The 15,562-nt window shown below is 32.9% G+C and overlaps 1 protein-coding gene across 10 annotated transcripts in view; it reads right to left on the reverse strand.

Moving 5' to 3' along the window:
* Positions 1 to 15,562, reverse strand: part of GRIK2 (glutamate ionotropic receptor kainate type subunit 2) — a 642,913-nt gene that overhangs the window by 110,145 nt on the left and 517,206 nt on the right. For 6 of the 10 annotated variants that reach the window (XR_014267496.1, XM_082475138.1, XM_082475141.1 and 3 more), the window contains 2 exons: positions 3,899 to 4,017; positions 10 to 227 (listed from right to left, as the gene is read on the reverse strand). The exons of 1 other annotated variant lie outside the window; for it this stretch is intronic. Coding sequence is in view for 8 of the 9 variants with exons in the window: in XM_082475138.1 (XP_082331264.1) it covers positions 10 to 227; positions 3,899 to 4,017 (337 nt within the window). In the remaining variant the exon portion in view is untranslated. Of the gene's footprint in view, positions 1 to 9; positions 228 to 3,898; positions 4,088 to 15,562 lie in introns of those variants that run through there. 3 more of the 10 variants (XM_082475143.1, XM_082475139.1, XM_082475146.1) reach the window with 3 other exon arrangements.

Genomic DNA, 15,562 nt, shown 5'->3' on the forward strand with positions numbered 1-15,562 from the left:
AGGACTTACCTTGAAAAAAGTCATGGTTGCACCATCCTCTACCGTTCCATACTCTATCTTGGTTTGTTTAGCTAAATCATCAGCAGAGTCAATAGGGGATTCCATGCGCTCCACTGTCAGAAAGGCTGCTAAGTTAGCAGTATACGAAGAAATGATGATAAGTGTGAAAAACCACCAAATGCCTCCCACTATCCTGGTGGAGAGCGCTTTGGGCATGAGCTCAGAACCTAACAGAGATTGGGGGGAAAAGGTGAAACGAATACAGAGAATTTGATCAGCAGTCAGGTACTTTTGGTCATAGTGGCAGAATGGAATCACTGTGTAATAAAAGCTTAAATCACAGATTTACATATCTCTGTAGTAAGCAAGGAACAACCATTGGGAGGGCAGAGGCTAATTTCAGATAATACGTAGTCTCTTAGGACATCTGAGTTTAAGTATAGTGACAGGAGACTCAAGTTCTACCTGAGACAGTGCAAAATAAGAATTACATATTAATGACTGGGTAACCTTTATAAAAATAGCATTAGAAGGGAGAAATCTCTCTCTCTCTCACTCTAGTATATAAACCACTTTTATAGATTTTCATATCTTGTTAGTTCTGTGGGTTTTCGAAGAAATGACTTAATGTACATTCCAATCCATTTCTTAACAAGCTTTATTTATGTAAAGTTTCATTTTTCATGTGCATGAAGCCCAAAAATCTTGTCTATACTGCCATTTAAAAAAGTAATGTTGTAGGAAAATAATTTTAATTATCCACATTTCTTGAGCTGTGGGGTTTTAGTCCAGTTTTTATTTTAAAATAGGTAGTAAATTATTTTCTTATGCATAAACAAATGTCTCCTATCACTATAGTTAGCCTCAATGAGGGAAATCAGAATAAGAATAAATAGTGAAGTTGCCATAAATTTATTTTTACACACATATAAAAATTTCATAATTATATTACAAAACATGGCTGGAGTTGCCTGCTCATTGTATTAATAAGAGAATGAGATCTGATACTTATATCTTGCTTTTGAGTATTATTAATTTTAATTAATTTAGGTTAAAAAATAAAATTCTAACAATTTTTAAATTGAGTCCTTTGGTTTTACCACATTATTTGCAGTCTTAATATTGAAACAAACACATATCAGCATGTGTAACTCTTTTTATAAAAAAAGTATACTAAATTTATGGATATATATATTACTATCCACTTTTAATCATTTTGAAACTACAGTCAAGAAAGCATTGGCTACAAATTAATTAATTTTAATAGGGTTTGAGTAAAATGGAATGAAGCAAAGATGGACTCCATTTTCTGTTTTGTTTAACATATTTTTTTAATATAATAATGGATGCAGTAAGGTAACTGTATCTTTAGAAGGAATGAAAAATACAACAAATTATTCATGTTAACATTGAAAAGAAGTGGTATCATGACTTGGCTCTATCAAAACAGCCCATCTTATACTGCAGTTCATCTCACCCTACCAATTTCAAACAAACAAACAAACAAACAACATTTTAAAAAGCAGACAGACTTGGACATGACAGCCAACTCCAGCTCCAGACTCTGCCTACCACTCTGTAAGGAAAAAAAACAGAAAAGTACCTTTCTGACGTAGTTGCTCCTAGGCCCTGTCAGACACACACTCGGACACCAAAACACTAAAATATTCAATATTCCCAAGATGATCAGCAGCTATGGCTGCCCAGTCTACTTTTTTTTTTTTTTTAACAACAACACCAGTAAAGTCAAACAAGACTGGGAAGGAAAAAAAAACAGTGGAGACATTCGACAAAAACGGCCCAATTACCACAAGTTCATATCTTACCCAAGGACTTAAACGAGTACCTCCTAGGCTTGTGAATCAGAGCCTGGTTAGGGGCTGACTGTCATGTACTCAAGGTAACGTCATGTCCAGCACTATATCCCACTAATTCCTGGGGAGCTGGGCATCAGCCAGAATAGTATGGGTTCCTCTTTCATGTATCCACCAGCAGTGAAGTAGTTATGTGGCAAAGCAAATGTATATTTGAATTTTTCATTGTTCGGATTACTTGTCATCATTTTCAGAGATATCAGATATAGTCTTATTTCTAATTGCTAGATTGTATAGATATCAAGTTCATCTCACCAGTATACATATTCAAAAGTCTCCAAATATTTTATAAAATATAAGTAAAAAAGAATATTTTATTTTCCAAAGTGGTAGGAAAAATCACTTAAAAATCTTTATTTATTATGGTCAGATCTTTATTATGAGAATAATTTGTTCCAGGCTATTAAGGTTAATTATTAGCCGGTGACTAGCAATTTGCCTGGGGGAATGGCATAACCCAGTGCTACTTATAAAAGATGCTTGTCTCATAGGATAGATTTTTATTCACTTCTAAAATTTTAAAAGAACTCCAATATTATCTTCCAACTGTAAATAAATCTAAGAAAAAAAACCCAAAACAACACTGGACCCAAAGTGTAGGAAAGGGCAAATACAACTACTGATTATTCATTTTATTTAGAAAGAGATGCCACAAAATTAGATTAGTTCATGTAAGAGTTCTCTGAAATTTCAAGTTTTAGGTTTAAATACCTATAAAGCTATATATATGGATACTTATATTTTTAAAAGGAAAAATTATCTCAACTCAGTAGGATTGCTTGCAAAATGTATTTGTTAAATTAATTTTTTTCCTTTTAACATGAAATTATTTATTTTCACTTTAGGAAGTAGTTTATAAATGAAACAGTAATGAATTAATGGATTTATGCATAATATTAAACATGCAAAAGCAAAGTACCTTTTTTATAAACAACATTTTATAACTTAACAATAAATTTTCTCTTCTTCAGATCTGTAATGCAATTACCAAATGAATTTCTTCAAAGTGGATAATAAATACACTTCTAAAATTTAAGGTAAACCTTTATGATAGGTGTGGTAACTCTTACAAAGAAATATGGTTTTTTTCCTTAATCCGGTCATGGTCAGTTGTTCAAATTTTGGGCATTTTGCTTTATTTACTAAATTTTAAAACTTAAAAATATTACATTTTTAAATGCATAAAATAGTCTTCGGTCTTGGCTAATGAAATCTTTTATATTGAGTAGTAGGTCTGACATTAATTTATATAAATATTAAAAGATTAATAAAAGAAATCACAGCAGCAAAAACAAAAATAAATTCAGCTTGGGAGAACTGAGAGTAAAATAATGAATTCATAGTTATATATATACCATTAAGACATATTGCATGTATTATGTCATTTTCTGAGAAATGTAGTTTTTACTTTTACCGTTAATATTATAAATTTTAAATAATTGTGAAAGAGTATTTTCGCATGCACTTCTGAGCATGCAATACTTTATATTCTTATATACTATCAGATGCAGCTAATATTTTACTTGAAAAGGTAACTCTAAATGGTTAAATATTTTATTTTTGCAAATTAATATGCAGTAGATTTACTAATCATGCAATACAAAGGCATCTAGTCATCAATAATTGATATGAAAGGGAATTTTTTACATCAAAATGAGACAGGAAACAGGAGCAGTACACTGTATTCTTGTCTCAAGGAGATGCAATCTTAATAGTACTTTAAATGCAGCTTCTAGCTAATGGATCAGGTTAGCTTGGTTATCTATGAGATAATGTATCTACTGTGGGTTAAGAAAAAGTTAGATGAGTATACTGTATGTGCAATTGCAAAAGCTAATTATTTTCTCAGAATCTCTCTTGGATGGGATTTGAGAATGCCTAAATGCATTAGGTAGATGGAGAAGCTGGATTATGGTTACATGCAGAGAGGCACCCATGCAAGCGACTTGTGCCAGCAAGAACTGTCACACCCAGCAAAGAGTGGGACATGGTGCCCAAAGGAAATAGCAGGCTGAATCGTATACCTTGCTGCATGAGAGCTCCAACTCCAAACCAGAAACTATTTAGCAAGGTAAAATTGTTTTCCACCACGTCTGAGTCAGGGTTGCAAGGGTGTGGGTTATACCACTCATAGGGACTAAACCTGTGGTAATTGACAGAAGAAAAGAATATGTTTAAATGGCAGTGAGAAGACATTCTATCCAACATTTTTGCTGCAAAAGAAACAGAAAGACAGGTAAGATTAAGTAGAAACCAGAAATAAGCATTTTTATAGTACAATTTCATATGCATGACAGCAAGTTGTAGGTTTTAATGATCCCTGTCCTTATCAGCTAATTACCATGCTAAAATGATAAACAGCATTTCTTTACCATATATGACTTATGAGAGGAAAATCTCATAAGTATATCAGTATACCAAGAACATTTTTTAAGATATAGGCTTTTCACATGCAGGATTTAAAAAATTTGTTTTAAAGACTAGAAAATCATTAAAAAAGAAAACAAACTTAGGTATGAAATAAACATTTTTAAAACTGGAAAAATTGTTAAAGACAGAAGAAATGATACAAAATCACCCCAAGAATTTTTTGTGATATAACAGAAACTGCCAAAGTGACAGAGATTAAATGATCAGTGAATAATTATACCTCTAAGAAAACAGTACGATGGATTTATTTCTTTATGTGTAACAAACTCACATCTAAATAGAAAACCGAATCAGAATGAACTGCATTCTGATAACATGCTTCTGACATCATTATAGGTTTCAGAGGGAATGGCGATATGCAGGCTATCAAAGCAGTGTTAGAAGCAGGAATGCATATTGAGACTGATTGGTTTCCACTTATTATTTGGTTTCAAACCTACAATTAATTTGAATCACTGTTTTAAGACAAAGAAAACCAATCTAATTTTTGAGGCCAGTTATAGATGGTTTTAGAAATATTAATAACATCTCTCAAATAATTCAAACTGAGGACTTTTTAAATTGTCAAGTGTGCACACAAATTAATTTATTCTAATTATAATCCAGATATATGTTTCAGTTAATGGTACTATCAAAAAATATCACTGCCATAATTAAAAATGCTTAGTCTAATTACTAAACTAACAAAATATTTTCCCTAATATCTCAAATTTTAAAGCCACTCTTTTATAAACCAAATTAGTGTGTGTGCCCTTTATGAAAGCATTAAAAAATCTTGCATTCAATCAAAGTTATTTGAATAATGTATCTGTCACTTCAGAAAGCCCAATTTTCTTCACAATAATCTTTCTGACATATTAAAATTCTGAAGATCAAACAAACCATTTTCATCTTTCTACTGCAATTTTTAGAACACCCTTGTTTTAATACCCTACCCTTGACAAACAAAGGAATGTTTTGTTTGGTTCTCTAAGTTAAACTGACACACTGAACAGAAAGGTTGATTGGATAGTAATTAAACATTCTGATCTGATTTGTTATGTCTGACTGAAGTAGAACTAGCTTTGGTTTTAGCATTTCATTTTTATTTAAATCCCTTATTACTTTTACCCTAATGCAAATAGTTATACACATTTTAAAAAGTATTTCGAAGTATTAGAATGTTGGTCATCAATCTTTACCCAAGACTGTCTTTAAAAATATTACCATTTTCAATTAACTATCTAAACAATTCATTGATCATCAGAGGCAATGTGATCTAGTGGTCAGATCACAGGCTCTGCAGCTGGACCATGCAGCTCCATGCCCTTGGACAAGTTATATAAACTCTGTTTTTAAACAATAAATATTTTAAAATGTGACTTTGCCTATAGTTACATATTCAGACTCTTATTTTGATTCCTTGATAATTAAACTGTTCTTTTCCCACTCTTGAGAGTATATCAGCTATAAACACAAAGCCGGTCTGTAAGAGCTGGAATTAGTGTTTGTACATCATAAATCCTAGAAACATAACTACAGATATTGAGAAGGTATAATTTGGCTGATCAAGATCACTCGTTTTCACATAGAATTCCATGAGCCTTTGAGTTTTATACAGGTGCTTCAAGGGATTCCATGAAATGAGGGGAGGGAGATGTAGTGATAGGGGTTGGGGAGGTGGAAGTATAAATATGCAGGAGTCTGCCCTCCTTTTCCATATATGTATGTATTTATACATGTACATATAAAAATATACATATATTTTTTTAATTCTGGGAAGGTAGGAAAGGCAGGAAGGAATGAAGGAAAAAAAGGAAGGAAGGGAGGAAGGAAGGAAGGAAGGAACGGGAAAATGGAGGGAAATAAGGAGGAAGAATCTGGAAACACTGGCACTGCTTTCAAGAGACTAATATCTACTGCAGTGAGGGAGTCCTGTATAGCTTAATTGAACAAAAGGAAAAAATGCATGGTAAACTAATACTGAAATTCAAATTATGTACACCTTTCACATTCTCCACTTTGTCTGCTTTTTCCTTAGAGAAGATTTCCAGTGTACCCAAAAGAGGCAGAACTAGCCAACAAACACGTTATTTTACTTGAATTTGCTCTTCACGGTGACACTCAGAAAGCTTTTCTTCTCTCTCCATTTGATTCATTAACATCCTCCTAATCGTGGTAAAGTGAGTTACCGCCATCCTGCACTCACCCCACACACATACTGCACTGGCCTTGTACTGCTTTGCCCTTTGTCTGCTTTATCTCCCTCACGTTTAAGTCAACACAGCTCTGATTCTAGTTTCATCCTCTGGTTTTTTCTAAACGGAATCACCTCTCCCCTCTAAGATTAACTGCTATGTTAACTCTATCCTTTCTATTTCCAACAGATCTTGCTTCAGTATCTATCCCTTCCTTACAATTCTTCAGATTTACCACTTTTAAAAATTCTATTGGCCTCCATGTTTTTTCTGCCCATAAAAAAATATTTCAGTCATTTCAAATCTATATATTTCACCCTAATCACTCTCTAGACCTTAAGGGAATTTCCAATGGCCTGACAGTAGACTTTTTGATATTAATATGTCCAATATGAACTCTTAATCTTTCTTCCTAATGCTGCCCTTTTATTGTCTTCTCCATTTCTGTCAATAGCATCACCTGCTGGCATTCCCTAACAACTGCAAAGGTCCTGCCCCTAGTCCTTGGTTCACTTATCCTGAACACTTTAGAGTCAACTTCAGTTCTTTACATTCCTTTTCTCCACAACACTGACCTCCAAACAGTTGTCAATTTATATCAGTCTACCTACAGAAAGACTCTTTCATTTCCTCCCCTCCTCCTTCCCTGTTTATTTCCATTGGCATTAATGCCAGTTCTGGTTGTCATATCCTGTAGCAGTAGTCTCCTAGCTGGTCTTTCCCCTTTTTATTCCAAATGTATAAGCTCCAAGTACTGCTTCCCAGTTAATTTTCATGTAGAATAATTTCCGAAATGATACAACTCTATTAAAAACAAATCTTCAATCATGTCTACAGGCTACCTACAAACTTTTAAGCATGGAATTTGAGATCCTCTGCGTTGTGCTCCAAAATACCATTCCAGGATTATGTTCCACTGCTTTTTCTCCTACTCACCAGGCTCTGGCCACTTTCCCCCCAAATCCTATATTGATTCTTATGCATTTCTTTGCTCATCTTGTCCTTTAACCTGTAATTCTCTACTCTCTACTCCTCTCCACTATTCAAATCCTACACCCACCCTTCAATTCCAACTGAATTCCAATACTATCATCTAGCTGTAGTTTTCCTGATCTTTTCTTGGAGTAAATATCTAAGGTAGAGACCAGTGACTAGCCCTCAGTATTCATTGCCTTGCCTGAGTTTTACTAGGAACATTGCTGCCCAGCTAATAAAACTATACTTTCCTTCTTCCCTTGAATGCAACTAAATTTGAACCTCTGCAATATGAACAGAAGTGATGTGTACAACTTCTGAGAATTCTCTTTAAGGATATTTGCCCTGTACTCTCTTTTCCTTCTCCATCTTTTAGGAAATGGTGATGACTACAGACTATTAGAAGCCCCATGTTGAGGATGACAGAGGTGCCCCACCATCCTTGGACTGCACTCCTATAGACTATGGAGTTAAGAGGAATAAATGCTTTCTGATTCAAGGCACTGTATTTTTACCTGTCTTTGTTAGAGAGCCTTAATCAGTCAGTACTTGAATGACTCAGGTGTCCCTCTCTTTTTTACATATCTATAGCACTAAGAGCTTCAGGTCATACCTATGATAGCCCGGCTTCCTCATTATAAATTAATGCACCTATCTTCCCTCTTCTATCAATTGTAAATGTGTACATGCAAATACAGTTTCTGATTTATCATGTGTCTCCTACAAATTTTCTAGCATGAGGTTTTAAACCTAGTGGGCATCTAACGCATATTTGAGTTATTCTGATGCTCTTTTTGCCTATCCTCTCGCTCTTTTTCAATTTCTGGCCAAACATCTAAAATGATAATCCTCCTATTTCTCTACACCTAATACCTCCTTAACCCTAAGCTTCCATCTCTGTAAAAGTCTTTTTTGAATCCATTGTCTTTTTTCCTTAAGACTATCACTTAATCATTTTGCAGCTTCTACTAAAATTCTTACTGAACACCAGCCCTTTGATATCTTCTCTTTTAACTTCTGTGATATGTGCTCCTGATTATTTGCTCTCTGCCCCACTAACAGGAGATCCCTTTTGGCTAAATCTTGGCTCTCAGATCTTTCCTCCCTCTTTAATGACCTAACACACTCATGGCTTTAACTCCTGTGCTGATAATTAGAAAACCCTCTTAATTTATAGCCATATTTTCACTCAAAGTATTTCCATTCATCTTTGTATATTCCTACTGAGGCAGCTCACCATTACCTCATGCATAAAATTATTAAAACTAAACCCAACAACTTCTTCCATACTAGCTCTCCTTAACAATTTTTTCCATTCTAAAATGATATAGCACTTCTCTGAGTTCTTGAGGCTTAAATCTTCTTTTAATCTCCTTCCTTAAATACAAACAAATGTGATATGCTTAAGCCATATCAACTTTTTTTTTAATAATGCCTCTTTGTTTTATCCCATCCATGCACTTTCATTTCAGTTCTGAATTGTGAATTTTAGAACTCAATTTTTACTTGCTTCCCGTTTTCTCTATTTTGTTTTGCAAACTATCTTCACATTAAGTTTTGTACCATGAACTCGCCTTCTCTAGAACCGATCAATTCTATTAGCTACTGAATCAGGTTTAACAACATTCTATGCCTCTGAATTTCAACGTTCTATATAATATGACTCAATGTTTTTAACCTTATTCAAACTATTCTGTAGACTGGCCAATTGTCTCACTCTGTCTGTGTTTATGCTATTCCTACTAAGTGAAAAATCCTCTTCCTTTTCGTTGGTTCACCCACTTCACGTTTATTCTCCTTTCTGAAATTCCATAGTGCTTACTTTCCTCCCAAAGCTTACTTTTTTCAAATCTCTATATATTACCTATTGCCTTATGCTCCACTATTGGCATTTCATGTACTAATTTTGTATTCTCAAAATTTTATGATGCCCTTTAGATAGGCTTTTTATCTTTATAATTATCATTATTAATATATTTGTCTGACTTTAGTGCCTAAAAATTACGTTAACAGAATGACTACAGGTATGAGGATTATAAAACTTGAGTTACAGCCACATGTATATTTTGTACTTGGTGACATGTTGCTAAATCTCTGAGCTGAAGGTTTATTTCTAAAGAAGAAGAAGAAAAAAACTAAGCATGAGAGATAATATATGCAAAGCATTTTGCAAACTATGCAGCGCTATACAAATGTTAGCTAAAAGCACATAATCTAAAGATTTCTTACTCTAGAGACTTATATCAGGAAAATAATCTAGGTAATATATGAAAAAATCTGCTCATTGAGGAAATACTTTTTACTGTATTATGCAAAATTTAACATTTATTTGAACATTTTCTCATAGCAGAGGCAAACTACATCTGATTTTTATATTATTACATATTATTTTGAGCCAAGGAGCTATATACTTTCACACATTTGAACACTATTTTCTTGCTGCTTCCTTAAGCTGCAGTGACCTTCCTACAAAGGAAAGGAATTTAAATTCAATCTAAGTTGATATCTTCATCATCATTATTATATCATAATAATCCTCAGCTTTCATTGGCATCATAAATTCAAAAAAAATCTTGTTTGAAAATTTACCAGTAGTAACTGTGATACTATGAATTTTCTGCTCTTCTTTACTCTGCTTAATTATTTAGTTGACCCAGCAATTCTTCACCTCATTTTAAATATGGGGTTTAATTGGTTGTAATAGGGAAATTGAACAGCTTTCTAACGGAATTTGTCTTAAACAAAGTAGATATAACCATTTCCAAAATCAAGTATAAACAAACATTTCAGCATGAAAAATACAAAGCTTTCTAGCACTATATACTATTTACATATTGATTATGGTTTTGTTTTTCCTTTCATGGGTATATAATTAAACTGAGGATGTAATAACAAATGATCTATTACTACTTTTCAATTTAAGTGCCAAAGTAATTTAAAAATCTAAAATTTGATATTCAAATTTTCAATATTATTTTATTTGTGGGGAAAATACATTATTTTAAATATTGATCCAAGGGTTTATACATTTTATTGAATAAAATATTATACAATTCTTAAGAGAACATAAAATTGTCCTTCCAAATAAGAAAGGTTACATAATCCAAATTTGTTCTTTTTTTTTTTTTAAGTAATCAAGTGACAGCTGATGCTGACTGGATAGTTTAGGGGAGAAATGAGAAGCAGGTAAGTGCTACATAAAAAAAAAATCCATATACATTAAATCCCTTCACAGAATAACTATAAGCCATGTTTTCAGCCACAATTCCGGATTTTTCCAAGAATCACCATCCACTTCAGCCATGTTCAACTGTTCACTACACTTAAAGGATATAATTTAATGATACGTTTAAATGACATACTTGGTCAGAACAGGTGATCCGCTAGGTTAGTGATAATACGGGTTATCATGGAGCCACCGGTGTGTTTGGCACTTACTTGAGAAGCAGAACATGGAAGTGGATGTTATAACTATCCCCAGCACAAAAGCAAATAGCCAGAAATGAGAATATACTTCTAGAAATTGGATCTAAATGGACTGAGAGTTACAAGGGTCACTCTATTTCTAGGAGATGAAGGTACCATTAGTTTAATTCAGGAATGCCCTAAGGAGAGCTAGCTATAAGAGCTCTCATACTTGTGCTGAAAGCAGATTAAAATCCAGGAAAGAAAGGGATGAAGCATGCATATTCTTTTGAAATTATGCTGTTTTGAAGACATCTCTGGTGGGAGCAGACAAACTGTGGGAACCTCTAAAGTCTCTGAAAAGCAGAGTTGCCTTCTACTAAAAGAAGAGTTTAAAACAAGGCACCAAAGAACCAACTGAGTTACCCCAGATAAGACAAATTAAATAAAAACTATTAGAAATGAAATATAGAATTACTAACAATAATATCCTTTGCATCATACTTGCCAATTATAAAAACAAATGTAGCTATGTTATCTCATTTTGAACTGCAACAAATGACCGGAGATAAGAACAATATTATTACTATTAAAAGCTGAGATTTAGATAGATCAGGGATCTGCCCAAGATCACACAGAAGGCTAGAGCAAGATGTGCAAGCAAGTCCCTTCTATCTCATTTTGCAGTGTTCAATTGTTATCATACCCCATAAAAAAAGGAAAAGGGAATTCCTATGTTCTAATTCAGTTACCTGTGACAGAAGAATATTATTTGTAGTTTCTATACTCTCAAGTCAATGAGGAATTGCTTGATTTTCACTAGGGACAGAAAAAGACTTTGTTTCATCACTTTTTAGCATACTTATATCTTGTACTCTGTAAAGTCAATTCTTGCACATTGAGAGCATTCAAAAAGTGAGATTTGGTTAATGCCTTGATGTCACTGGAATACAAAAAATATTCCCAAATTTTTCAGCAAAAGATCACATTTTGATTAACAAATGCATTAACTACCAACTGATTTCTATTCAGAAATATTGCAGAATGAGTGTCAGTTTTTAAATTTAAACACCATACCAAGCCTGATAATATAAATATTATAAATGTTAAAATTCAATAATATATGCATAGATATGAAATCCTTAAGGGATGTTCAAATTCACCTGAAGTTTAAACTATTTTTACAATATTATCTCTGCTCTGTATTTTGCCATCACCACCTGAATTCTAACTATTTTGCACGTGGAATATAATATTGCTTCTCTAACACTGTCAGGAAAAGTTATCTCTTTGAATCCATGAAGAAATGGTAAAAGCAAGAGCCTCAGCAATTTTTGTGAACCATCACAGTATCTTTGAGATGAAATAAATCAAGTTAAAGGAATTTAATTCAACATATTGGATGAAGAAAAAAAACTTCCTAGGGTAGACTGCTTATTTTTCAAAATTATTTATTTTTAATTAACTTTGATTTCAGAAAATTGTCAAGAAGTAACTTTAAAATATTTTTATGTGCCTATTAGAAACCATGATCAAAGATAATGCCATACAACCTTGGGAAATGCACCATGTCAAAGATGGTACTGTCAGGTTCTCTTCCTAACACCTGTACAAAACACAGGGGTTCCCGACCAGAAACTTCTGTAGAAATGCCCTTGTCATCCTAAAGTTTAACCTGTCCAGTTATCTTTTATGGTTCTGAAAGTCTAATGAGTGGAGACAGTTTCCTCAAGTACTAAAAGCTTTACTCCATAGCAAACAAAACAGTGGTGTCTTAGCAGCAGGTTTCACCAACAATCAAAACTGATTCTGAGCAACTGCTTTATCTACTTATATTTGGCTAGTATCGTTTTACCTTTAGGTTTTTTGTTTGTTTGATTGTTTTTTACTTTCTGAATCTTTACTACCAAACAGACCACTTTCGGTGCATAATTAATTCTAAATACTATCCTTAGCCAGAAAATTTGTTTTGTGATCATTCCAAATAAACAGTTTATATAACCTAAATAACACTTCCTTTTCAGAAATAAGGATGATTGATATTCTGTAGCAGTTGATACTATACATTTTATGTTGATAGTTATCAATAACATATATTCTGAAATAGTTCCTATTGTTCACTAAATTAAATTTAAAATTTGTTTTACTTAAAAAAGTGATTGTGTGTGCTTCAGAATATGAGTTATACAAACTCATACTGGAATTTTTTTTTTTCACACACACACTGTATTTTATTTTTACAAGAGATAAATAAACTGACACCAAGCATTGTAAATGGATGACCACAACAAAAGCAACAATGATTGCAATTACCAAACACGAAACACACTCATACTATGTCATAATACTGACACTCAGTCCAGTAATCCTCCACTGTAACAGCTCCTTTACTTTGCAGTGAAAATTGATTTGTATATTTTTTGCCTCTGAGTCCTTGTGGGATTTTTTTTTTAATTCAAACAGAAAGTCACAAAAATTATAATCATCCTCATCAATTCACTCAATCCCATGTAATTAATTTTTTTTTCATCTTGATCTTTTGTTAGCACTTGTATGAATTCATCAGTTTCCATTAGAGTTCTGAAAATGCTTATTCATTCAGTTCAGCAGTATATTCAGTTACCAGATAACTGTACTTGTCAGAGTCTTTTCCATGAATTCCTTGAAGATGAAACCCTTTTATAGGAACATTTTTGCAAAAAATGTTTTTTTAATTGAGCATACATCAAGTACTTCAAGAATTGGTTTCTAAGGAAAAGACTTCCATAGCTATAATTAATTTTAGTTACCTTCCAAATCATTAATGAGCAGGATATTAGTTAGGGCTGTATTGTGTTTTCTATGCTCAGATGTAAAAGGTTTCATAATGTAAAACGATGTGGTGAGGTTTTGAAATTGGATGGAGTTAAACTATGGTTAAGAAAGAAATGAAAGGAACAAAACATTTGCAAATCATTATTACATAAACTAGGAAATAATATGAGTGTGCAATTCAGAAAGATGACTTTTAAAAAAATAAACACAATTGAACATAAGTATATTTAGTTCAATTACATATAGCTCAAGGATTAAAAATTACCTGTCATTCATACACTTATGATCGTCTGTGCAGTCGTTATTATCTGTATAACTGTAAAACTAGCCCTGTGCTCTTTTATTGGTATAGTCCTTTGCTGACTTTGAATTAACTTGAACATCTATGTATCTGAATCTCACTTAAAGCTCATCAGCCCTCCATCCTGTATTTCCAGCTGCCTACGAGAGAGTTCCACCCGGATGTATAGCCATACCTCAAACTCAGCACAACTAAAATCAAATTGGTCACCCTCCCCATACCAGACCAACCCAATGTCTATAGTCAACCAATTTTGCAAATAATCTAGGCATTTTCTAAAGATTGAGATGACAATTCTTGAAGTCACCTGTCTTTCCTTCAGTGTCTGTATTCAGTATATCACCAAGGTTTATTGTATTTTTCTTCAAAATAATTCTTGAATTTGCCGTTTCATTCCCATTTTGCAATCCCCTTATTACTATAATTTTAGCTTAGGCTTTTTTTTACCTCTAATCCAACAAGTCTTCCTGTCTTTTGATTCCCCCAACACTATCTCTCTTGTCCATCCTACATATGACTACCAGGCAAATCTTCCTGGACTTTAATACTGTTAATTCTTTCATCAAAAACCTACAAGAAATCAATATTGCTTTCCAATCAACTCCAACTTTTTCTGCTCAATTTTCAAAGCTTTAGAAAGCTGAGTCATCTCACCATGTTTCCTGCTACACCCCAACAAAAATCTATTCAAATAAACCAATAAATATCTCATACATGGCATTCATATTAACATCTCCACATTTTTGTTAATGCTTTTCCTTACAGCTGAAATATTCCATTACAGTCCAGTAATTAGTATCCTACTTATATTTTAAAGCATAATTTACTTATTCGACAATAAGCCCTTTCACAGGAGAAGATACACCATATTTATTTTAATCTCCTCCACCTGAAATGCTGTCTCCATTTTCCTCTACTTAATATAGTTTCCCTCATCTTTTAAAGTCTAATTCACTTATCTGGATAATATGCTCTGTAAAAGAAGGGAGCATGTCATTTTAATTTTGTATCTCCTAAAGCATTAGAACGGTACTGGAAATAGAATAAATGTTCAATAATAGTATCGTTTTATTGAATGTGTGTGTGTGTGTGTGTGTGTGCATGCATGTATATATGTAATCCTTTAGCACTTTGTTCAGTGTTACTTACGATGTGTAATTATCACCACTTTAAATGTCAGATTCTGAAGACTAAGGACTTCCATTGGGTTAGATTCAAGATGAAATAGAAGGTCAATGTAAAAAATTTAATTATCTAAAAATATTTAAAAATTAAAATATTTAAACAAACAAATCTGTTGCAAATAACGATCACCTTTAAGTTTAAAGGATGTCTAGGTTAATCTTTAATTCAATATTTCCTAAAATAATACATTCTAAGTCAGCAGCAGATACACTAAAGCTACCCAGATCGTTTTTATTACATTTACAGGAAGAGATACATTTTTTTCCCCAAACTCTTTAAAACTTTAAAGAAAATTTTATGTATATTTATAGGTCTTTCCCTCATTCAATACAGCAGGTGCTTCTCTACTTCACACTACATTAAACTAGTAACTGAAATATTTATAAGATACTGCAACAGGG

The sequence above is a fragment of the Balaenoptera physalus genome (assembly GCF_965194825.1).
Source record: "Balaenoptera physalus genome assembly, chromosome: 9".
NCBI classification, from domain to species: domain Eukaryota; kingdom Metazoa; phylum Chordata; class Mammalia; order Artiodactyla; family Balaenopteridae; genus Balaenoptera; species Balaenoptera physalus.